The sequence below is a fragment of the Xenopus tropicalis genome, chromosome 5 (assembly GCF_000004195.4).
Source record: "Xenopus tropicalis strain Nigerian chromosome 5, UCB_Xtro_10.0, whole genome shotgun sequence".
Lineage (NCBI taxonomy): Eukaryota > Metazoa > Chordata > Amphibia > Anura > Pipidae > Xenopus > Xenopus tropicalis.
In genome coordinates, this window is record NC_030681.2 from 100,172,454 (window position 1) to 100,198,235 (window position 25,782).

Here is a 25,782-nt window from a genome sequence, read left to right on the forward strand (position 1 = left end):
AAAGGTAAGCGTTTTTTTTTATTGCAGGGGCGGCATTCCAGGAACCCGGAAGAGAAGAAAGAAGATGGCGGCGTTGTGGGACTTACATTTAGAAGGTGCGGACAGAGTTTTTGAAATATTTGTCTTACTCTTCTACATCTTTTCAGCTTTGAAATTGTGGTCACTGACACTGGCAGTCAAGAACTTTTGTTTTGTGGGGCTACAATTTTATTGTTGTTGTTACAGTTTATTACTTATCTTTATATTCAGTTCCTATTTATATTCCAGTCTCTCATTCTAACCACTGCCTGGTTACTAAGGTAAACAAGACCCTAGGAACCAGATAGCAGCTAAAATACCAAACTAAAGAGCTGCTGAAGAAAAAGTGAAAACTGAAAATCCACAAGAAATAAAAAATGAAAACCAATTGCATATTGTCTCAGAATACGAATGTCTATGTTATACTAAAAGTTAATTTAAAAGTGAACAACCTCTTAAAGTGCAGTCCTAGGTGCTCTCCAGACTAGGAATCTGACTAACACAGGCTAGGGGGCATTTCAAGAGATGCCCACATGCTGCCCTGCTCTAAATACACCTCTGCCGACTGCAGACAGCACTGTATTCAGAGCAAGGTAAAATAAAGCTGTGCCTTAAAGCACAAAGCAACGGTTCAAGTTGAAAATAGCAAATAACTTGGCACCTATTTTTTGCACCTTGTCTCTTGTACAGGAAAAAAACACATGTTTTATTATACACCATTTATTTAATGTCAATTAATTTTGTAAAAAGGTATGTGGTAGTGTGAAGAAAAAGCTATGTTTGGCACAAAAATGTCTTTGTAACCAATTTCAGGTTGTATTGCTACAGGCCTCTGCAAGCTATCATAGATCTGTGTCAAAGTCACTTATTAAAAAAACACCTGGCCAAACGTTTGCAAAAAATCTAAAAGGTACAACATTTCTGATAGCACTTTAAGTCTAAATGTACAAAATCAAGCACCAACTTGTTCTCAGGATAGTAATCCAAAGTTTAATATACATGCAATGCAAGCTGAGGACTATTTAAAAACCATCCTAACTTGCTTTGTGTGCAAAAGTTATATATTTAAAACAGGTCATTCTAAGCACAAAATACACATATTCATAGGAAATATATCATATCACAGTAACTGACCCTTTGTATTCTTAGCATTTCAATCTCTTTACATTCCCACAAAAGGGTCTAGGAGATTAACAACAGAATTTGGGGACTCTTATACTAGTAATATTGTAAAATCAGGCCCTACCATGTTCAGGTGTCTCCTTTCTTCTTGGTCTCTCTCGATGTGCCGATACCACAGAATCAGTCTCAGTTTCATTGTCCAAGTTCTCCTGGCTGCCTCGGGTGTTTGGACTAAAAGGGAGATAACAATGTGCCAGTATAAATAGCACATAGGTTTTGTGCTTTATTTCGCATTTCCGTCATTGTTACTAGTATTGTACTTGATGGTGTTTTTTGTTCTGTGATATTTTAATTGCAAAGCAATGAAACCTAATTTTTTTTTTTAACAAACATACTCACAGACATCATGTGCACACCACCATGCCTCTGTTCCAAAGAGAAATTAAAACATTCCTGACGTATAATATGATTGAATGGACCAGCGCTGTACAATTGAGAATTTTGTCATACCTACCAAACCTATTTTATTATATTGCTATTGCCATGTCAGAACTGAAACATGTTTAATATGTTACCGCAATGCTGTATATAACCTCCCCTCCTTTTTTTTTTTTTTTCTTATTATTTTTCTCTCCCCTTGTTGTTTTGTTTTTATGTTTATGTATGTTATATAAAACAATAAAAGGTTAAACTATAAAAAAAAAATATTAGCAAACGGCGGCAAGCCCATGTGGTTTAATAGTCAACAGTGTATAAGGTATTACTATTGATGTTTTAACTCAGGGGTTGCACCTCTTACATATTTATGGTGGACACTGGATGGATTGTCTGATGAAGAGGTACGCACCCAGAAACATGGTTTCCTGTTGACTATCACTTAACAGAGTTTGTTGCCATTACACAATCATGCCATGCCATGTTTTGATCTTCTATGAGCACATATATTCCATGTACATATAACTATGGTCAAAGGCAAACCTTTGAACAACAGTTTTCAAGGTTTGGACATCCCATAGGATGCTGTTCGGTTATCAGGAAGAAGAGGCTATAGCAGACACCTAGAGCCTGCCTAAAAAAAGGGTAATCCATAATATTTTGGTGCAAACGAGGAGGAGACTTGTAATAGGGAAAGTCCAGCAATCACATTGACTTATCTCCAAGCAATGCCATCCCACTGGCTAGAATGTAAATCGCAGAAGTTTCCTCTCAGCCGGTGGGATGGCATTTCGGGGAGATTAGTCAATCTGGGCAGCTAAGTGGCAGATGAGATTTAATGTGGATAAATGTAAGGTCATGCACCTGGGATGTAAAAATATGCAAGCCCCGTATACCCTTAATGGGACTGCACTAGGCAAATCCATAATGGAGAAGGACCTTGGAGTCCTTGTAGATAATAAACTTGGCTGTAGCAAGCAATGCCAGGCAGCAGCTGCAAGGGCAAACAAGGTTTTGAGCTGTATTAAAAGGGGTATAGATTCACGGGAGGAGGGGGTTATTCTTCCCCTTTACAGAGCGCTGGTAAGGCCCCATCTAGAATATGCTGTTCAGTTTTGGTCTCCAGTGCTCAAACGGGACATTACTGAGTTAGAGAGGGTCCAGAGAAGGGCAACTAAGCTGGTAAAGGGTATGGAAAGCCTCAGTTATGAAGAAAGACTGGCCAAGTTGGGTCTGTTTACACTGGAGAAGAGGCGCTTAAGAGGTGACATGATAACTATGTATAAATATATAAAGGGATCATATAATAACCTTTCTAATGTTTTATTTACCAGTAGGTCCTTCCAACGGACACGAGGGCACCCACTCCGTTTAGAAGAAGGGAGGTTCCATTTATACATTCGGAAAGGATTTTTTACAGTGAGAGCTGTGAGGTTCTGGAATTCCCTCCCCGAATCAGTCGTGCTGGCTGATACATTATATAACTTTAAGAAGGGGCTGGATGGATTCTTAGCAAGTGAGGGAATACAGGGTTATGGGAGATAGCTCTTAGTACTAGTTGATCCAGGGACTGGTCCGATTGCCATCTTGGAGTCAGGAAGGAATTTTTTCCCCTCTGTGGCAAATTAGAGAGGCTTCAGATGGGGTTTTTTGCCTTCCTCTGGATCAACTAGTAGTTAGGCAGGTTATATATAGGCATTATGGTTGAACTTGATGGACGTATGTCTTTTTTCAACCCAACTTACTATGTTACTATGTGACAAGGAAGATTTGTCGCGCGACAACTAATCTCCCCATGTGCCACAGCCCTTAGGTAAAAGTGCACCAGTCAACCTTATCACAAGCTCTGGATAACAGTGGTCTTAATCAGAGGGTGGCACAAATAAAGTCATTATTCAAAAAAATGCAAGTTGCAAATCAAGTAAATGCACATCTGGAGACTGCCAGAAATAAATGACCCAGTTGCGCTGCTAGAAAATGTTTTGTGGTTATATGAGACTAAGACAGAGCTATTTTGACTAACGTTCAATGCAATATGGGAAACAAATCTTACACCAGGGGGCTCAAACTCAATTTACCTGGGGGCCGCAGGAGGCAAAGTCAGGATGAGGCTGGGCCGCATAAGGGATTTCACAAAAAATTGGCTTTCAAGGGATAATGCAAGGCACGGCGGGAGCTGCTGATTGCGGAAATGACGTTATGCCATCATAACAGTTATTATGGGAAGATGTTCTGTGTGCACAATTAGCTCCTTAGCAGCTAATTGTGCACACAGAACGTCTTCCCATAATAACTGTTATGATGGCATAACGTCATTTCCGCAATCAGCAGCTCCCGCCCGCCGTGCCTTGCATTATCCCTTGAATCGCAATAAAAATCGCAACCCATTCATTGCTTTTGAGAAGGCGTTGGTGCGGGCCACAAAATACTGTACTGAGGGCCGCAAATGGCCCGCGGGCCGCGAGTTTGAGACCCCTGTCTTACACTGTCCACACCTCAAAAATATCTTTGGTTTTTCTCCTTAGAACAGACCATAAAAGCCTAGTGTTAGGAAATATAAAAATGTGACACACGTATTGTAGGATTTGTCATCCAGTAAAATAAGAAAACTGGCCAAAGATGTGTTTACTTTTGTTTAATAACTTTATAAACTGCTAATAGATAAATTATTATTAAAACAATGTAGAGAATTATTCTCCTGTTTATTATTATTATTATTATTATTAACATTTATTTATAAAGTGCCAACATATTCTGCAGCGCTGTACAATAAGTGGGTTTCATACATTAGACATACAGAGCAACATATAAAGCAATCAATAACCGATACAAGAGGTGAAGAGGGCCCTGCCAAAAAGAGCTTACAATCTACAAAACAAATACAATATAAACATTACTAGTACCTAATGTCCCTTTTGTCATAATACAACAACATATGAATAGATAATAGTATTGCTACCAAATTTTTTAGGTATTAATGTGTATATATGCCATATTTTAAGAAATGATGGGCATTTATCTAATACTTGTCAGCTTCTCATTTACGAATATCCAATCAATTTTGGGCTTAAGTAAATCATAATTTATAGAAGGGGACTTCCAAGAACTTGCTAAAATTTGTCTTGCAGCTAAGAATATTTAATTAATTAATAGTCTTTGGATATTTATCAAACTTTGCACTGGGGCTCCAATTAATGCGACCAATGGATCTCTATGTAAATTAATGTTCAGGACAGTAAATATCAAATTATTTACCCGTATTCAATATCTAGTTGCTTGTGGACAATTCCACCATATGTGAGCCATAGTCCCTGATGCCAGACATCCCCCAAGACATCTATCGCTGGAATCTGGATAGATATGTGCTAACTTATTAGGCGTAAGATACCACCGAAAGAGTACTTTATAACCTCCTTCAAGTAATCAAGTAAGATGTATTGTTTTAGCTTTTCCGTACATTTTCCCACAGTTTCTTCCATTCAGAATCTGTTAGTGTTTTACCCATTTCCTTTTCCCAAGATTTGATGTATTTGAGATCTAGTACAGGTATAGGACCCGTTATCCAGAATGCTCGGGACCAAGGGTATTCCGGATAAGGGGTCTTTCCGTAAATTGGATCTCCATACCTTAAGTCTACTAAAAAATCAATAAAACATTAAATAAACCCAATAGGACTGTTCTGCCCCCAATAAGGATTATTTATATCTTAGTTGGGATCAGTTACAAGGTACTGTTTTATTATTACAGAGAAAAAGGGAATCAGTTTTAAAATTCTAATTTATTTGATTAAAATGGAGTCTATGGGAGATGGGCTTTCCGTAATTCGGAGCTGTCTGGATAACGGGTTTCCGGATAAGGGATCCCATACCTGTAGTTGTTTTGGAGAATGAATATGTTGGTATAAAATTGTGATAGCTTTCAGAGGGATTACTCCATCTGTAAACCATTTCTCAAAATAAGTCAGGGTTATAGATTGGGGTATATATTGCTTCCAACATTGTGCTACAAAGTGTAACAGTTGAGACGCATGAAAATGTTCCAGATCAGGGAAGTTATATGTTTTATGTAAATAATCAAGGGTAAATGGGCCCCTTACAGTGAGTAGATTTTTCACTTGAATAAGATTTTGATCAATCCACCATTGAAATGGTGGCATTACAGGAGTGTGAGGAGAGTGTGAGGAGAGCCAAATTTTCAGAGTGCCACAAAGTAGGGCTAAGGATAGGTGGTCTATATTTTGGTTGTGTCCAAAGCAACGCATCTGCAGTGTATGGAGCTGCCAGCCTGTTTTCTAAATAAACCCATAAAGGGGAGGTGTAATGAATATGTAAAAAGTTATATGCGTCAACTGAGCTGCTATTTAATATTTCCAAAAATTTGGAAGCCCTAGACCTCTTTCAGGGATAGACCTTTGTAGTATTAGCCCAAATGAAAGCAGATAAAGACAATTCCATTTTTTCAAGATCCGAGTGTTTGATTGAAATAGGGAGTACTATAAACAGGTATAAAATCTTTGGAAGTAGAACTATCTTTATTGCGGTTATTCGCCCTATCCATGATATATGGTACTTTCCCCAGTCTTCCAGAAGTATACTTATTGTACCATATAGCCTAGGATAATTGACTTGGTATAACTGATCAAATGCTTTAGTTAATTTAATGGTCAGAACCATTATGTGTTTTGTGTTCCACTGGAATTCAAAATTAAGGGTCAATAATTTTGTTAACTCATGTGGCAAGTTTATACTTAGTACTTTTTTTTACTGTTTTTGTATGATTTATTATAAGCTTGTTCAGAAGCGAGTATAAATTAGGCAGTGATAATAATGGTATGCATGTATGCATGTATCTCTCTGCTCCCATTCATCTCCAAACTGCTTGAGCGCCTAGTATACAACCGACTGACGCTATTCCTCTCTGACAATAACCTCCTGGATCCCCTACAATCTGGTTTTAGACAACAACATTCCACCGAATCTGCTCTAACCCGACTAACAAATGACCTCCTTTCGGCTAAAGCCAAAAAACACTACTCGCTACTGATACTTCTCGATCTCTCTGCTGCTTTTGACACTGTGGATCACCCTCTTCTCCTCCAGACTCTCCGCTCTCTTGGCCTTCGTGACACTGCCTTATCCTGGTTTTCATCTTATCTCTCAGGTCGATCCTTCAGTGTCTCTTACAATGGGGAATCATCTTCTCCCTTGCCTCTTTCTGTCGGGGTTCCCCAAGGCTCTGTCCTGGGCCCCTTACTATTTTCTCTCTATACCTCCTCACTTGGCAAATTAATCAGTTCTTTTGGCTTTCAGTACCACCTCTATGCTGACGATACTCAGATCTATCTTTCCTCTCCTGATCTCAACCCAGAGCTTCTAACTCGCGTCTCTTCCTGCCTGTCCGCTATCTCCACTTGGATGTCCCAACGTTACCTCAAATTAAACCTCTCTAAAACTGAACTGGTTCTCTTTCCCCCATCCAACGCCCACATTGTTCCCGAGGTATCTATAACGGTTAACAATTCTACCATCACCCCATCTTCCCAGGCCCGGTGCCTTGGGGTTATCCTTGATTCTGCCCTGTCCTTCACCCCTCATATCCAATCACTTATCAAATCATGTCACTTTCACCTAAGAAATATCTCCAAAATCCGATCATTTATCACCCAAGATGCTGCCAAAATTCTTATTCACTCTCTTATAATATCTCGCCTGGACTACTGTAACTCCCTATTAATTGGCCTTCCCCTCCAAAGACTGTCCCCTCTCCAGTCCATAATGAATACTGCTGCCAGGCTCATACACCTCTCCAACCGCTCCTCCTCTTCCGTGCCACTCTGCCAATCCCTGCACTGGCTTCCCCTACCATCCAGGATAAAATTCAAGCTATTGACCCTCACATTTAAAGCAGTCCATAACTCTGCCCCACCCTACATCTCTGAACTCATCTCTAGGTACCATCCAACCCGCTTGTTACGCTCCTCTACTGACCTGCTCCTCAACTCCTCTCTCATTCCCTCCTCACACGCTCGCATTCAAGACTTTGCAAGGGCTGCCCCCCTTCTCTGGAATTCACTCCCACAAACTGTCAGACTTTCTCCCAATCTCTCTGCCTTCAAGAGTTCTCTAAAAACACATTTATTTAGAGAGGCTTACCCTAATCTAGTTTAGCAATACCCTGTGCCCCACCTCTCACAACTCTGGTCATGCCCATTCCCACACCTTGTGTCTCAACCCTTTCTCCTTGTAGATTGTAAGCTCTTTTGGGCAGGGCTCTCTTCACCTCTTGTATCGGTTAATGATTGCTTTATATGTTACTCTGTATGTCCAATGTATGTAACCTACTTATTGTACAGCGCTGCGGAATATGTTGGCGCTTTATAAATAAATGTTAATGTAATGTAATATTCTTAATTTTTTTTTTTTTAAATGGTAATATAGAAAAAGTCTGTGTGTATATATATTTATTCATTTGAGATTTGATGTTATAAAATTGTATGCACTTACTGAAATGAGGGGGGTCGGGAATCCCCAATTCCACCAGTCCGCTCAATTGGTGGCGGTAAATCTGACTGGTTATCAGCACACACAGACCCGGCATCAGACTGTGAACCATCTGCGGATACAAGCTGTGGAAGGAATGATATTCATTATATCAAATATTCAAACACAGTTATTTATAGCTGTGCATTTTACATATTCAGAAGCTTGATTTATAAACTGGACCAAAGTATACTGCAGATGTGGTCTGCATTATCTTTTCTGAAGGTGTATATTTTATCACAAATAAATTCTGCACAAACTAAGCTCTTGAGCTTAAAAAAAAAACACGTAAACATATAAAATATAGAAAGAGACTGGAAAGGAGGACTGGGTCAGAAAGTATTTCTCTGTGGTTCCTTCTCAAATTATAATAAAATTGTGATCCACATACTTTTTGTGCTGCATTTGTGATTTTAATAGGTCGAAGTTAAGCAAATCCTAGTTTCAAATATCCCAAGAATACTTGTGCATTACATATAACCACCAAATATGTCATGAGCATTTTTATCCAGTTATTACAAATTTTAGAAGAGCATGTTGCTGACCAGCAATCAGTTTCTAAAAATCCCTTAGGAATGAATAGAAAGTAGGTGAATTTTTCTGTGAGCTCTAATCTCACATTTTGATAAATCTGCCTCATCATCACAACCTTTTATGCATGTACACGTTGGTCAAGTGGCAAGTCTGAACAGAGGTGAGCTACAAAAATTAAGGCACAAAATGTACATTTGAGAAGCAGGGTAAAAGGATTATGATGCCTTTTCATTTGACCAGCAGTCATAATTTTTTCCTTGTTGTTTAAACACAACACTGACACTATATTTTGGCCCTTTGCTCTTCCTAAAAACAAAGCAAAAGACAAATATAGTTAAGCTGAAGAGTCTTTCTTTGGACCACTAAAAATCTAATGTATCCCTAGATGCTGTGAGAACGCATATTAACCATGCCATTTTGAAAAAGTTGGTCAAGTTAAGCCTCTCCTGTCGTGCCAGACATTTATTTAAACTGTAATCTAAAAAAATGAAGTACAGTAGATTCGAGGGGAAAGAAAAAAAACAGACTTGCCTATATGGGACTGTGACAAAACAGCATCAGTTCTACTATTATATAATGTATAAAGTGTTTTTCCAGTGAAGGGATTTTCCATTGTAATAGAATCATCCTTCTAGCTTAGTGCAGCGCTTTTGCACACTTGTACATTTTTGGTAAGGATGGGGATAGGCTTTTGAATCTCAATTATAGGTCAGAGTTGGTGAGAATGGTGAAAGGGGTATGTCACTGACAAGTGACAAGGTGTGTCACTGAATTAGTTGCTTTGACATTTAATTTATTGAATTCTAAGTTACCCACTGTAACATCAGGCTGCAAACAGCACAATTATGCTATGAGTCACTGACAGAGCAGTGCAGCTCCGTACCTGGCCGCCATCTTCTGTTCAATCGTAGAAGCTTAGGGTCTCACCACCGACACGGACCCTGCTTAAGCATGCACAGTTGGAGTTATCAGCTTCACGATTGAACAGAAGATGCCGCCCAGATACACAGCTGCACTGCTCTGCATTTTTAGGTTGGGGTTTTGCGATAGGGGAAGTTTTTTAAGTTACAGAGTATGCGATAAGGGAGAGGAGGGGGGGGGGGGTCAAGGCAGGCCACTAAAAAGTCTGCTGATGGAGATGGGGGGGGGGGGGGTGAAAGGTTCACGTTGTGCAATGTCTATCCTATTGAATGGACGTCACAAGCCACCAAAAGTGTTGTGTGCCGCCATTTGCTTGCTGTGTGTCATCACTTCCACAACTTAGGGGGTGAATTTAGGTCCAGTACCTAGGGTGGTACCAGACCTAAATGTGGCCCTGTAACTAACTAGAAACGTCTAGAGCACAATAAGTGTATGTAAAGCCACCAGAGTTACAGACCTGCAACTTCGCACATGCATGTTCATTAGACATAAGATGCATCAATCTAGTCTTATACTTGGTTGAGATTTTGTTGCCCTTCATGTCTGTTGTATTCTGTAATTATTCCTGATTAACTCACCCAGCACACAACTCTTCCATTGAAGCATGGCAGCTTTGCATTGTCATCAGAAATTTCTTCTTTAACTACCCTGTAAAAAGTACACAAAGGCATTGAATAACTTAATGGTTACAAGTAAGTTTTTGTAAGCTGTCTACACCACAAGAAATTGAAAACAAAATGAATAAAGAATGAAGAGCACTACTAAAACAAAATAGCATTATTATGGGTGTGTACAATGTTTCACACAAAAAAGCAGAATACATATTTGCCAACAGTTGATTGGATAGACAACATTTTTGAAAAATTAATTTCTCTTGGTATTTTAAACTTAGCAGTTAAAATAGTGTCCATACTGTGTGAGATAGCAACAGCAACCACAAAACTGAGCAAGGCATTTGAAAAGTTACAAAGTTAAATGACAACGACGTATACAGATTTCTGAGCAAATAATGCAAGGATATTTCACAACAATGCATATAATAGGAGTTTCATTCTACTCTCCCACAAACTCACATTTCCCACAAACCAACCCAACACCCAAATCCCTAAATAGAGCACTGTAGGCTTAAGTTGGTAATGACTCACACAAAAAACACCTACAATGAATACATGCTAGTGATGTGTGGGTCGAGAAATACTCGACCCACACCAACCCCACTCGCCGCACCTAACCCCAACCCAACCTGACCCGACTTCCCCCCTTTAAAGACCTGAGCCCGCTCCACCCCACAATGACGTCCAAAAAGGGGCCGGGGCATGCTGGGCACACACCTATAAATTAGAGAAATGGAGGAGGAAGCCGGCAGTTCAAGGATTGCAGGCAGGGCATGCTGGGCACACACCTATAAATTAGAGACCTGGAAGAGGAAGCAGGCAGTTTAAGGTTGCAGCCAGGGCATGCTGGGCACACACCTATAAATTAGAGAGCCGGAAGTTCAAGATTGCAGGCTGGGCATGCTGGGCACACACCTATAAATTAGAGAGCCGGAAGAGGAAGCCGGCAGTTTAAGGTTGCAGGCAGGGCAGGCTGGGCACACACCTATAAACTAGAGAGCCGGAAGAGGAAGCCGGCAGTTTAAGGTTGCAGGCAGGGCATGCTGGGCACACACCTATAAACTAGAGAGCCGGAAGAGGAAGCCGGCAGTTTAAGGTTGCAGGCAGGGCATGCTGGGCACACACCTATAAATTAGAGAGCCGGAAGAGGAAGCCGGCAGTTTAAGGTTGCAGGCAGGGCATGCTAGGCACACACCTATAAATTAGAGAGCCGGAAGAGGAAGCTGCCAGTGTAAGGTTGCAGGTGGGTAGGGTGAGCGGAAACACTCAACCCGAACCCGCCCACAACCCGAAGTTGATGTGGCAAGGTCGGCCCACACATCACTAATACACGCATCTGAATAAAGGGCATGAGTGTTGATGAAGGAATCTTCAAATATGGTATGTTTAACTGCCAGCAATCCAAGTGTCATACATTTTAGCATTTTTGGCAGATATCATAAATCATGTAAAATGCATTTGTGTTTTACAACAAGCATATTACAGTTTATTCTAATGTACTGCTTATTTGGTGTTTTTACGCCACGTTGGAACTCTGTAACAACGCGGTGTAAAAACGCCACATGTGACATAGCCCTAACACATTATTACAATTTTCAATTCTCACTACGGCAAACAAAGCTGAGTACATATGGTGCAATGTCATTTGTGTCTTCTAGACACAGCACTAAGCTAACATGAGTGTTTTAAATTATACACACAACCCCCAGAAAGACCAGACGCCCAGCTGTTCATTCACAAGCTGCCATGCATGACCCTCCCCCAACTGCAATGAGGGGTAAGCTATCAGTACTGAAGTGTCATTGACTCTGCTCCTTTATCATCTGTGACCAAGCAGCTGTCAAAGGAGAGATGGTCTGGTGTTTGGGCAATAAAGGCACCTGTCCATTGTGTTATTCTTTCTTGTACACATGGCATACTATTCTTACTAAAGTTTTCTACTGTCACGGTTCTGAAGACACATTGCTGGTTCAATGATAAATACAAGTAATCAGGAAAGATGCAGCACACATACAAGTAATAACTAATAAGCATACCATTTACAATGTTATTCGCTGCTAAATGACAAACCTCAGTCTGTAGTTTAAAGGACCAATAAACACAAATTAATTCATTTTTAATACTTTTTTTTGACCCTACCCAATAAAAATGATTTTTGCTTCAAAAGCTCAACTGTGGTTTATATAGATAAGCTGTGACAAAGCACATAACACACAAGGTCTAAGGGCTCTGACACACGGGGAGATTAGTCGCCCGTGACAAAACTCCCTGTTCGCGGGCGACTAATCTCCCCGAGTTGTCATGACCCGACATCCCACCGGCGAACATGCAAGTCGCCGGCGGGATGGCACACGCGGCGGCACAAGACTAACGAGTTTTGTCGCGGGCGACTAATCTCCCCGTGTGTCAGAGCCCTAAGAATACAAGGTTTTATGGGCATTATACAAGCTCAGAATCTTTGTTTAAAGGGACAGTATGCCACATGTCCAACATAAGTGTATAGGGCTAGGGCTTTATTTGCCTATTCTTTTAATTACAAAAAAATCCATAGTTTTTTTTTTTTATGAAAAATTTCCTAGTTTGCGCTGTTTGGCAAACAAGAAAATTCTTCATAAAAAAATGAAATTAAAGATACTCCATGTTTGGTCTTTTTACAGTAGATAACCCCTCTGCATAAAGGATTACTGATTATCTGTAACACAACAGTCACAACAAAGGTAGTAGTAGTTTATTGGTAATCTAATTATCTGCCTAGCAAGGACCAAATATAGAGTACCTTCAATTACCATTGCATGCCCTGTTTAGCTCAAAAGATTTTTCATAATTAAAACAATAGGCAAAAAGTACATTCAGAACAAGGACTATTTACTAAACTCAAGTTGCACTGTTCCTGAGAACTAGTTTAGATGATTGCAGTGAGAGGAAAGTAATGTAGTTAGTGTAAAAACTGATCCAATGGTGTTTTATGAATTAAAAAAAATTAAATTTCTTTAACATTAAAACTATAGGCAGAATACAATTGCAGCATATGCAAAAAATTCAATAAGCTCACCAAACTGCATAGCAAGTAACCATATCCAAGGGCTTCAACCACAGATATGAGAGTTTTGATGGTTGAAATACACTAGATGATCCACACATTTGGTAAGTAATACATTTTTGCCAAATTTAGCTAATCAGTTGGCTAGTTTGAGGAATGCCGGAATGGACTGAGTGAACTCATATCCAACTGCAAAAAGTTAGTGGATGAAAGATCTACTGGCAGTCAGCCAGTCTGATCCGATTAAAGATGGGCATGGTGATCTTCCATTTTAGTTACCATACAGCTGGTTTTACAACCTTGAGTCAAATGACACAATGCAATAGAAAATAGTACATAAATGTTTTGTGATGGAGAATAACCCTGTATAGATAAACAACTTAAATTCAACAAAATGGTAATAATTTTGAGAAATCTCACAACAGAAAAAGTAAGCAGCAACAGTAGCAGATTGGGACGGATGCAATACTTTGATACAAACACATATTTAACTAATAGAGCCCATAGACAAAATAAAGTAACTCATATAAACCATTTTTTTTTTTTTTTTTTTTACAAATCAACTAGGTTTAAGAGAAGTACTGAACAGAATGGAAAGTGTAGAAGCAGATAAAAATGCAACAACCAAGAAAACAAGCATAACAGACAAGGGCTTTATAATCTATTCTAGAGAAAGTCAAAGGAGTAGAACATGTGGTCCGGTTTATGGCAGGTAAAAGATGTAGTAAATGCTCAGGGTTTAGCACACTTAATCCACTCAAACTCTGCATTCTCACAATCCCAGGGGAAGTTATAGTGTAAGACAACAGCTGAAAATTAGTAGCCATCAATAATTAATCAGCTTCAAACAAGATAATTGGATGTTCTTAACCCTTCTCTTGCCAGACCAGTACTTCTTATCCACACAGTACAACACTGAAAAGTAAAGTGTCTTCCTCTAGATCAGTGCTGTCCAACTGACCCCCCTCTGTGTGGCCCCCCACCTGTCTGGCTGCTTTGATGGCTTACTCTTGTGTAAACTTTAAATGGTATCAGTACTGAGATTAACTGCCCCCCTGCATGGTTCTCACCTCAGATTCAGGCTGTAATCAGGCTGTATTGTTTAAATATGTAATCCCCTGTATTGTTCACACCTTTTAATCTCTGCATTGTTCACCCCCTGCAGTGTTCACACCTCAGGCTCAGGCTGTAATCACCCATATTGTTCCCCTGTTCACACCTCAGGAGCAGTAGAAACCCACAAATAATCCCTGCATACTACAAAAAGAACATATACTGAGGTGGTACTGCAATTAAAAAGTTTTTTAATATATAGTTATTGTGCAGACTGTAGGAGCAGTGCCAGCATTATGTCACTGTAGGCTGCCTGTGTGTGCCATACACACAGGCAGCATAGGGCAAGCAGAGTATGGCACACACAGGCAGGGTAGGGAAGGCAGAGTATGGCACACACAGGCAGGGTAGGGCAGGCAGAGTATGGCACACACAGGCCAAGTATGGCACAAACCAGCCAAGAATGGCACACACAGTGAAAGTATGGCACGCAGGCAGGGTAGGGCAGGCAGAGTATGGCACACACAGGCAGGGTAGGGAAGGCAGAGTATGCCACACACAAAGGCAGGGTAGGGCCGGCAGAGTATGGCACACAGGCAGGGTAGGGAAGGCAGAGTATGGCAGGTTCTTGCTGTACTACAACCATTAATATGGGTATGGTCATGTGATAACATGGGTGTGGTTTCAAGTGGGTGCGGTTTCAAAAAGGGGAGTGGTCAAAACTGGCTTCCATTATCGGCCCTCCACTACGTAGGTCGGAAAAATTCCGGCCCTCGGTACAACAGAAGTTGGACAGCACTGCTCTAGATATAATCCTTTTTCTTTACAACAACTTTGAATAGTAGTAGGAATCCTGGCAATACTCTGACTTGCAGTTAAACACAGTATTTGACTGCAGAAAATACATTTTGATGCAAAGCCAAAATATTCCACATTTGTTTAACAGCAGATGTGCTAGCATATTTTTGTTTTATGCTAGTGGTTCGCGGTCAAACATCCTGCATTCAAAGTATTTCATGGATTTCTTAATTTACTGTGGAGGTTTTCCTTTCCTGTTAGAAAGAAATCTGCACAAACTACAGCTAAATCTTTAAAAAGATGTAGCAATGATTTTAACATATACTGACATGGAAAAGGACCAGTAACAGGGACGGTAATTTGTTTTAGCAGACTTCAGTTATGGAGATCCAAATTACGGAAAGACCCCTTATCCAAAAAACCCCAGATCCGAGCATTCTGGATAACAGGTCCCATACCTATACAGGTATTTGGGTTAATTAATGTTTTAATAATTTTTTAGTAGACTTAAGGTTTGGAGATCCAATAATGGGTTCTATACCTGTAGAACCATTTTTCTTCAATCTGTAATCTCAGCTTGATAAACATAAGTAACTAAGCCATGGTAGCCAATAAGCTCAGGTGTGCATAGACCCCCGGCTCAGCGTTTTTAATCAATCATATAAAGTCTTTCAAACCCACCCTATGCTTATAATGACCTGGGCACGTCAACCCCAGACCCTGTGAACAGGTGATTTACCAAAAAATCCAAATCAAGCAGATCATGTGAACAAGAGACTCCCAAACTCTTCAAGTTCCCCAAACCTTTAGCCTGTGGGTGGTTCATACAAATACAGGCCAATGATTTAAATCACATGGAATAAAAGCTTGGTTTATGATAAACAAAGTTTTATTTGTTTATTCCTTTATATGAACCATTATTCTTTTGAGTTATCTTAACCTTGTAAAAAAAACCTTTGAAGCAAAACTCTTTAATGCAGAAACATCCATCACCACACCTGTGTCCAGCCATTTTTTTTCCAGTCAAAGTTCAACCCACTTTGTTGTGCTCTATGGAGCCTTAGCCCATACATAACCATGACCTTTCCCACAAATATCTGCCAGAACAACTGCAGGTGCATTCAAGTAAAATGCCATGCTTTCTAGAAATGGTTTAGACCTTAAGTTCAGGCTTTGCGTAAATGTTAGCTTTTTAAATTTTGTTCTTTAGGGTAGGGGTACACGGGGAGATTAGTTGTGCCGTGACTAATCTCCCCATGTACCCCTGCCCTTAAAGTCAGTCATCAATCCATAGTCATATTCACTGTACTGATTCATGGATGTCCTTATGCCATGCCTAGTGCCACCCATTAGCTGTAGCAAGAAGACTAACAGCATAATCTCTCTATGGACCATGGTAAGACTTCAGAGGAAGATTGTGGTGTTAGAAACAAACTGCCAAACAGATTCAAGCGGACCTTTAGGCTAGTGCCACGCAGCAGTCACAAGCACAATTTCTCAGATGGGTGTGCACTCCAAACACAAATGGAGGTGGTTAAGAACCAAAGCTTTATTTCAGTGCCACGCAGTGCACATTTTTACACATGCCGAGAATCCGACCCACTTATTTTGCAGTAGACCAGTATATTTTAGAGTTATTTGAAAGTGCAAATGAGGAAAAGAAATGTTTTTTAAAAAAAAGTACAGCATTGCTGTAACACCGGTTCCCTTCCAGACTCTCCCGATTCAATGAGACACCTGCCCCTAGAGCCCTTTATTGTGCTCCCTGAACAGTACTACACTACAACACTGCAATGTGTCAATATCACATATAGGGAAAATTAAGAAAGTAACAAATATAACAACAATCTGGATGAATGACAGCAAACCTGGCAGTAAAGGCAAAGATGTGTGTTAAAATAAAATTGTGTGTGTATCACTTGTTGGAATTGTGCTAAATCTCTCAGCAAGACAGACAGCAGCTGCAATGTTGATGAGGGAGGGTAGTTCAAAAATAGCTGGGGATATTCAGGTTGAAGATTATTGCTAAGCAATCACTTGTTCCACAGTCCCAGGGCCCTGCTTCTAGTCTTATACATGTTGGAAAGTGACATGTTGAAAGATTCCTTTAGAACCCTAACCAAACATATTTTCAGGACCAACCAGTGCACCAGACCTCACAACTAGTCCCACTCTCAACTACCACCATATGGTGTAGCACCTTTTTTTAGCAGAGTAGTGTGATGGCAGAGAACAAGACAGGAGGCACAGCAACTAACATTTGCTGGAGTGAGCTGCAAAGCAAAGACATGATTCTCCAGCAACCACATCACTCTGTATGAATTCTCTCATTTTATAAAGTTGAACAGGACAGTTTTACTTGTATGTTGTACCTATTATAAAAGGATCTGGTGCCATTCACAGGAAACAACATAGAAAGACAGAGACAACAGTTTAAGCAAGCAAAGTTTTTACTTAAATGGGTTGTTCACCTTTACAGTAACTTTTACTATCATACTATATATATATATATATATATATATATATATATATATATATACACACACACACATTTTTTCAGCACCTCTACAGTTTGGAATGTCAGCAGCTATCTGGTTGCTAGGGTCCAATTTAACCTAGCAACCAGGCAGCGGTTTGAAAGAGAAACTGGAATAGAGGATGGCCTAAATAGAAAGATAAGTAATAAAAAGTAACAATAACAATAGAACTGTAGCCTCACAGAGGAATAGTTTTTTTTGGCTGCCGGGGTCAGTGACCCCCATTTGAAAGCTGAAAAGTTAAAAAGGAGGATAGCAAAAAATAAATGTATGGCATCATAAAATAAACCATCACTTTAAACTGCCCCTGATTATTGCAAGTTCCGAGAAAAGCCTTAACCATACACTGTTTAGTTTGGACTGTTGCCAAACAATTAAAAAAAAATTGGTAAATGCATTAATAAAAAGTTAAAAAAAAACTAGAAAAAAAGGTTAAACTTGAAAACGTATGAACATTTCAAAAACCTTTGAATAAAAACATGTCACATTTTTACTTGAATACACTAACAAAAACACATACGTTTTTTTAAATGTGCCTCTCACTCTCAAGTGTGCTATAACACTTAACATTCAAGGGATATAATAATATCATATTACTTTTGTGTAACTGTCACTGCATGTTGCTAAAACACATTTTGTAACTCTCTGATCTTCAGGCATGAATTCAGAGTGCAGCTTTCACCTGCAGCTTTCAACATGCCTCAGCTTTCCTAGCACATCCTACTGCCTTTTATTTTCAAGGATGAGCCCTGGGAACTTGATCAAATATCATTAGTAACAACAAGCACAAAAAAAAAAAACAACATATACATCATAGAGATCTCAAAATGATATCTACCAGGAGTCCACTAAAAACAATCTAATATTGCATCTTGCATTAAGTAGTTTCAAAGATTTTTTTTTTTTTAATAGGGATGCACCAAATCCAGTATTCAGTCAAGATTTGGCCTTTTTTCGGCAGGATTCAGATGCGGCCGAATCCACCCTCCTGGCAGAACCAAATTCGAAAAAACATGTGACTTTTTGTGATGTTAACAAGGAAGTTGAAAACTTTTTGCCACATGCGGCGATTTAACCCTTAAAAATACGCTAATTAGGATTCGGTTCGGGAGTTCAGCCAAATCTGAAAAAGTGGATTCGATGCATCCCTTGTTGCATCGAAGAACTCCTGTACCATGAAATCCTATGATGTCATATGAGAGAATTTACTAAGTACCTATTTGCTAGCTGTATAAATAACCCACTAACTGTCCTTGCGCAGTCACAGTCTCAGATTTTTGTTGTAATGGAATATTTAATTTGCATTATTGCATTCTGTGTGCAAGTGGTCAACTTGGGACCCTGTCAAGAATTGCGAACCCACTGGAGGCCACACAAAACAAGCTCATCAGATATTAAGTAGCATGTTCTTCTCTCTAATGATGCTGTGATCTAAACAGTAAGACTCTGGAGGTGGAAAACACCCATGTCTGCCTAAATGAAAAGAACTGTATTATATGGACACAGATCAGTTGGACCTTGGAGAGAAAACACAAACTGAAGCAGTATGGTGACGAATACCTATGTATAAAAGTAGCGTTTATTATAAAATAAATAAATAAATAAAATCGGTCCATATCATCATCATCTGACAGAGCAATGTGCAATGTTTCGGGGGCTATATATATATATATATATATATTATATATATATTATATATATATATATATATTATATATATAAATATTATATATATATATATTTATATATATATATATATTTATATAACTTTCATCAGGGACTGTCCCTGATGAAAGTTCCAGACAGGAACTGAAACGTCGGACTGAATAAAGCCTCAAATCTTCTTATGTAAACCTTTTGTGATTCTTCATGAAAAACTGCCTGCGAGTGCTGTCATTCTAACCTTGTGTATCCACGTTTATCTGCACGGGCACCCAGGTATCATCTGTATTTTATGGTGTGCAGCTTTCCAGCAACTTGTTTCTATATATATATATATATATATATATATATATATATATATATATATATATATATATATATATATATATATATATATATATAAACACACACGCACAGAAACACTTTACATTTGGAGTCCCTCAGGTTACTGAGAGCATGCTAGAGCAGGTGCTGTTAATCAATATAAAAGAAGACTATAAAAGAGCAGTTAACCTAAGGCTAATGCCAGACGAGGGGTAGGATAAAACGCTTGCCGTAAATTCCGCCCTACGCCTCCTACTTGTGCCTTCACCCGAATGAATGGAATACGCTCAGGTGCAGGTACATGTAGCGGAAATACGCATAAAAACGCAAGTTTGAGTCTTGTGTTTTTATGCGTATTTCGGCTACATGTGCCTGCACCCGAGCTTATTCCATTCATTCGGGTGCAGGCACATGTAGGAAGCGTAGGGCTATAATTTCGGCAAGCGCTTTTACGCTTGCCAAAAATATCCACCCTACGCCTCATCTGGCATCAGCCTTAAGCATTCCTTGAGGCACAGATCTTCACTGCTAAAAGGCATTTTAAAATTAGGCAAATCTTACTATTAGATATTTGGCATTTTAACTGAGGTTGCAGGGAGTGCATAAAATACCCTAATCCTTTGCTCCTTTGGGAACTGGGTGAAAGCTCCATAATGGTCTGTTTTCACACAACTTTCATAGGCAGAAATGCTTAGCAAATGGAGCAAATACTGGCCATTTATACTCTCTCAGATGTTATAGGAACCTGACCTAAATAAGTAATTATCTACAACAATTTATTTAGTTCATATTATAATCTAGTTTAGGAAAAGAAGGTCCAGACATGGTTTGGAAAAAAGGGCCTTGTTTATTTAAATTAAAGTTCACAGAAAAAAAATGCAAGCAAAAACAAAAAGGCCTACAAAATGCAAGTGACTTTTTTCCCCCCTCAAACAGTTCCTTAAGAAAACATTAAACTTGACCCCCACCCGACTCTAACCTGTCAGCTCCCAACCCAAACCCTACCTGACCCGGCTTCTGCCCTGTATTGATAGACCCACGCCTCACCCACCCCACAATGACATCACAAAAGGGGTGGGGCATGATGGGCACATTCCTATAAATTCAGAAGCCGAAAGTGTTACGTCACACGTGGGGATAGCGAGTGGAAGAGTCAAACCCAAACCCGTCAGTGGCTCGCAAGTGATGTGCTGAGGCCCGCCAACCCATGGGTATCGGCCTGGCCCACACATCACTATTTGCCAGCTTTCACTTGCCGAGGTTTTTTTTTTTTCAGACTTTTAAAGTTTTTTTCTTAAAATTCAGACTATTCAAGGTTTCATAAAATCGCTGTGCATTTTTTTCACCAAGGTTTTCTCGAGTCAAAATAAAAAGCTACCTTGATTTTGGTAAATCAGCCCTAAAGTCCTTAACAGAGCAGCATTACCTACTTTACAGTGAATCAGTAAATCCCCACTCTTACTTGCACAGCAGTGCTAGGCTATGCTCATAGCGATAGCTGTAGAACACACATGCCTGCATGTTGCTTGCCTCTTCACCTCCCTTCTTATTGCTACAAATTGATCTTGAACTATTTAGAAGCAAATTGGTTTCCCGCACGGAACTAGCCTTCACATTTGTGAACTTGCTAGCAGCACTCCGTTCTATAGAAAGCCATTTAAATGTCCAAAGTCCAATGGTTAGTTTTCAATTAAAGCACTATATAGTATCTTACCTCCTGGCAAATTAGGGATTAATGCTATTTTGCAAATAAAAATAAAATTTGCACTAAATATATCAAAAACAAGATTTACCCATGCAGAGTGCAGCTCCTGCTAAGAACTAGTACATAGTAAAGACTGCAGTAACAGACAGTGTTCGGCAGCCTTTTACCACTGTTTACACTTGGAGGAAGGCATGGTTACATATTACAAATGTTTTGTGATCGTCACACAAACACAGCCTTCTGTGAATAATTCCATGCATGTCTGCTAGAGCTTCACAGAAGCATAGTTTAAAAAAAAAAAGAAAAAAGGGGGGGGGGTTTTAGTCAAGATACATGTCTTTTACGGAAAATAACATGCTGTAGATTATCTAGCTATTGATTTGGGTATTTGTGTTAATGCAAGTGCTGTTAATAAAACAGCACTCAAGGTTATTGCCAAGAGAAAAAACAAGCCTTACTGGAATGAAAAAATGAATTGGCGTATTGTGGTCTCATAATGCCAGCAACATCATAGCACCTCTAAAAATACTCAAGAGGTCAGTTCACAATTTCCAAAACTGAAATATTACTGATTGATATATATATATGTATATACACACAGTAATGTACATGTGTAACATATTACACACATTACTATATGCTTTGTTTAGGAGGAGGAGGGTGTTATTCTTCCCCTTTACAGAGCGCTGGTAAGGTCCCATCTAGAATATGCTGTTCAGTTTTGGTCTCCAGTGCTCAAACGGGACATTATTGAGTTAGAGAGGGTCCAGAGAAGGGTAACTAAGCTGGTAAAGGGTATGGAAAGTCTCAGTTATGAAGAAAGACTGGCCAAGTTGGGTTTGTTTACACTGGAGAAGAGGCGCTTAAGAGGTGACATGATAACTATGTATAAATATATAAGGGGATCATATAATAACCACTCTAATGCTTTATTTACCAGTAGGTCCTTCCAACTGACACGAGGGCACCCACTCCATTTAGAAGAAGGGAGGTTCTGTTTAAATACTCGGAAAGGATTTTTTACTGTGCGAGCTGTGAAGTTGTGGAATTCCCTCCTTGAATCAGTCGTGCTGGCTGATACATTATATAACTTTAAGAAGGGGTTGGATGGATTCTTAGCAAGTGAGGGAATACAGGGTTATGGGAGATAGCTCTTAGTACAAGTTGATCCAGGGACTGGTCCGATTGCCATCTTGGAGTCAGGAAGGAATTTTTTTCCCCTCTGCAGCAAATTTGAGAGGCTTCAGATGGGGTTTTTTGCCTTCCTCTGGATCAACTAGAATTTAGGCAGGTTATATATAGGCATTATGGCTGAACGTGATGGACGTACGTCTTTTTTTCAACCTAACTTACTATGTTACTATGTTTATATATCTCCTAAATACTCTGCAGTGCTTTTAAACATCGTTTACATCGGTGCCTCGTCCAATGCAGCTTACAATCGAAGGTACATATTTCTAATTCTACTATAGAGCTACAGACATGGGACCTGTAGTGCTGAAAACCAGTTCTCAGAACTATGACAATGACATCTCCCATTAAAAAAAACATTCTTCTGTGACTGATTAGGAGCCTCACATCTGTACTAGCGAGGAGCCGAAAAATTAGCGAAACACGGCTAGCGTGCATATTTTTTGAAGCGTGTGCCTTTTCTTAAGCAACTTTTTTGACGCAACTACAACTTTTTACTCGCCACAATTTTTTTAGTTGCAAATTTTTGTGTCCGTTTTGTAAAAAAATCCGCCAATGACAAAATTCATATTTATGAATATAAGAATGCCCTATTGTTTGCAATCATGGAATATGGTTAGCTCTGCAACAGGAATATTGGAGTTTCTTAGAAAATGACAGTGGAACCAGCTGCCTTCTTTGCTACCCTGATGAGGTCTGCTGCAAAGTTCTAGTTGTTAATGTCTCTAGCAAAAGGGGCAATGGAATGCATCACATTGAAATGGATAATCATGGGTCTATGTTCTTAGGGTAGAGAAATGTTATATAATCACCAGCACATGTGTTTAAACTTAACTTCTAAATTTGGTTTCAACAGACAAACTGGCAACTATGGACTCACAATATACAGGGCCTTGTTACAAATACTGAGATCTTTGACAAATCCTCCCGTTTATTGTGTACCGAATACTAAAATGCTGTCTTCTGTAATTATTTTATTTCAAAGTACAAAAACAAAAAATGCAGCTTGAAGAATTGCAGTAGCAGCAGCGCCATACGGTGGGACTGCTTTTCATTTGCAGGGAGTGGGCATCTTGTTAGAATAAATGTGTAAAATACAGGGAAATTATGGAGAAAAAGAAACTTACTAAACCTACTAAAAACTGTAGTTCATATTTCAGCAGAAAAATGATCCCAACAAGCAAACGTAACAGTGAAGTGGTTTTAGAACAAACCTAAAGCACTATTTGAAAATTAAGGGGCAAAATAGTCATCCAACTAACCCAACCAGCCTAGAAGAATGGGCTAAATGTACTTTAAGGATAAAGACACAGTGACATTCCCAACACATGTTAGAGTATAAGTTGCTGCAACTAATCACCCGCGCGGATTACTTTATCAGAGCCCAGCTTGTGGTCACATGGTTGTGGCACCCTGGGAAATGAAGAATATGGCTAGCCTCATGTGAAATTTCAAAATTAAATATAACAAAAATCTGTTTGTGTTTTTGAAAAATGGATTTCAATGCAGGATTCTGCTGGAGAAGCTCTATTAACTGATGAGTTTTGAAAAACATATTTTTCCATGACAGAATTCCTTTAATTGTGGTACATTAATATGTATGCAAATACAGTAATACAGGGGTCTCAAACTCGCGGCCCGCGGGCCATTTGCGGCCCTCAGTACAGTATTTTGTGGCCCGCACCAACGCCTTCTCAAAAGCAATGAATGGATTGCGATTTTTATTGCGATTCAAGGGATAATGCAAGGCACGGCGGGCGGGAGCTGCTGATTGCGGAAATGACGTTATGCCATCATAACAGTTATTATGGGAAGACGTTCTGTGTGCACAATTAGCTCCTTAGGAGCTAATTGTGCACACAGAACATCTTCCCATAATAACTGTTATGATGGCATAACGTCATTTCCGCAATCAGCAGCTCCCGCCGTGCCTTGCATGATCCCTTGAAAGCCAATTTTTTGTGAAATCCCTTATGCTGCCCAGCCTCATCCTGACTTTGCCTCCTGCGGCCCCCAGGTAAATTGAGTTTGAGCCCCCTGCAGTAATATTTTTAAAAAAAATAATAATTTTGAATTAGGTGCAAAACTGCACACGCAAGCTTAGTATGGCAGCACATGAGCCAGCGCAAAGGCTATGTATGGGTGCAGCCACAACTATCAGATTTTTCAAGCGTAGGGGTGGATTCTTGGCCTGCGTTTATCAGCAGGATGAGAATACACTCCATGTGGCACTAGCCATAAATTTTAGTGCTTTGAAAAAAGAAAACAAAGAACACAATTTCAATGTAGATTCTGTATTAGAAACAGAATCTGAAGATGTAAGAAGTTGTTTTACCTCAAACTGCCAAAAGCAATATATTCAATCATATTAAAGAGGAAATTGAATACCTAAACTGGTAACTTATGCAAAAGTGTTCTGTTTAAACTATTAGGTTCATGGTACATGAAATGTCTTGTTTGTCAGACGTTTACAGCCGGCAGAGCTGTAATGTGTGACAGAGAGGGTTGAAGCATTTGATCATACAGTGTATATTGTAAGCTCTACGGGGCAGGGACCTCCTTCCTACTGTGTCTCATACCACATGGCACTTAATCTCTGTGTATTTATATTTATTGTATTTATTATAACACTTGTCCTCCCCGTGTGTAACTGTGTATATTGTAAGATTTACAGTACTGTGTATCCTTGTAGCGCTTTATAAAGTTGTATATACATACATTTCTGTTTTCTGTGGCAATTTAGTAAGAACGCCAAGACTTTATTACCTATACTGCACTGTTGGCTACACAACAAAACAATTCAGACCATCAGATCAAATATTCACTGGGTAAAAGTTTGCTGGCTATACATGGCTGGAATTCCCTACCAAGTTCGCCACAGCCTACTACTGCCTGCAATCACCATGTCCCACTACAGCAAGTGGTTACAGACTTTTTCTGTCTCAAAACAGCAATGGTCAAAACAACCTGCGTGCTATTGGCCTCAGACCATGGGACATAGATATCCAATAAAAACAAAACCCCAACATCTACATATCACATTTGCAACCTATTAAAGCTATACAGGGAACAATACACTGTTATAAAATATAGGACATCAGAAGTCACAAAAGCGTTCCATAACCATATAAAGGCAGGAGACCACATGCCTGAAGATTTAAACCAGGTGTTTAAACTTCTTTGTGACTTCTATGTTTATATTTTATACCAGGGGATGCTTGCTTTATTTATTATTATGTACACATTTCAATGAATCATGCACATAAACATTATTACTAGAGAAATGTTA

General features: G+C 39.4%; 1 protein-coding gene across 2 annotated transcripts in view; it reads right to left on the bottom strand.

The window, feature by feature from the left end:
• Nucleotides 1-25,782, bottom strand: part of dvl3 (dishevelled segment polarity protein 3) — a 56,968-nt gene that overhangs the window by 30,327 nt on the left and 859 nt on the right. For both annotated transcript variants that reach the window (XM_031901494.1, NM_001123457.1), the window contains 3 exon segments: nt 10,148-10,217; nt 8,079-8,200; nt 1,265-1,371 (listed from right to left, as the gene is read on the bottom strand). In XM_031901494.1, coding sequence (XP_031757354.1) covers nt 1,265-1,371; nt 8,079-8,200; nt 10,148-10,217 — 299 coding nt within the window.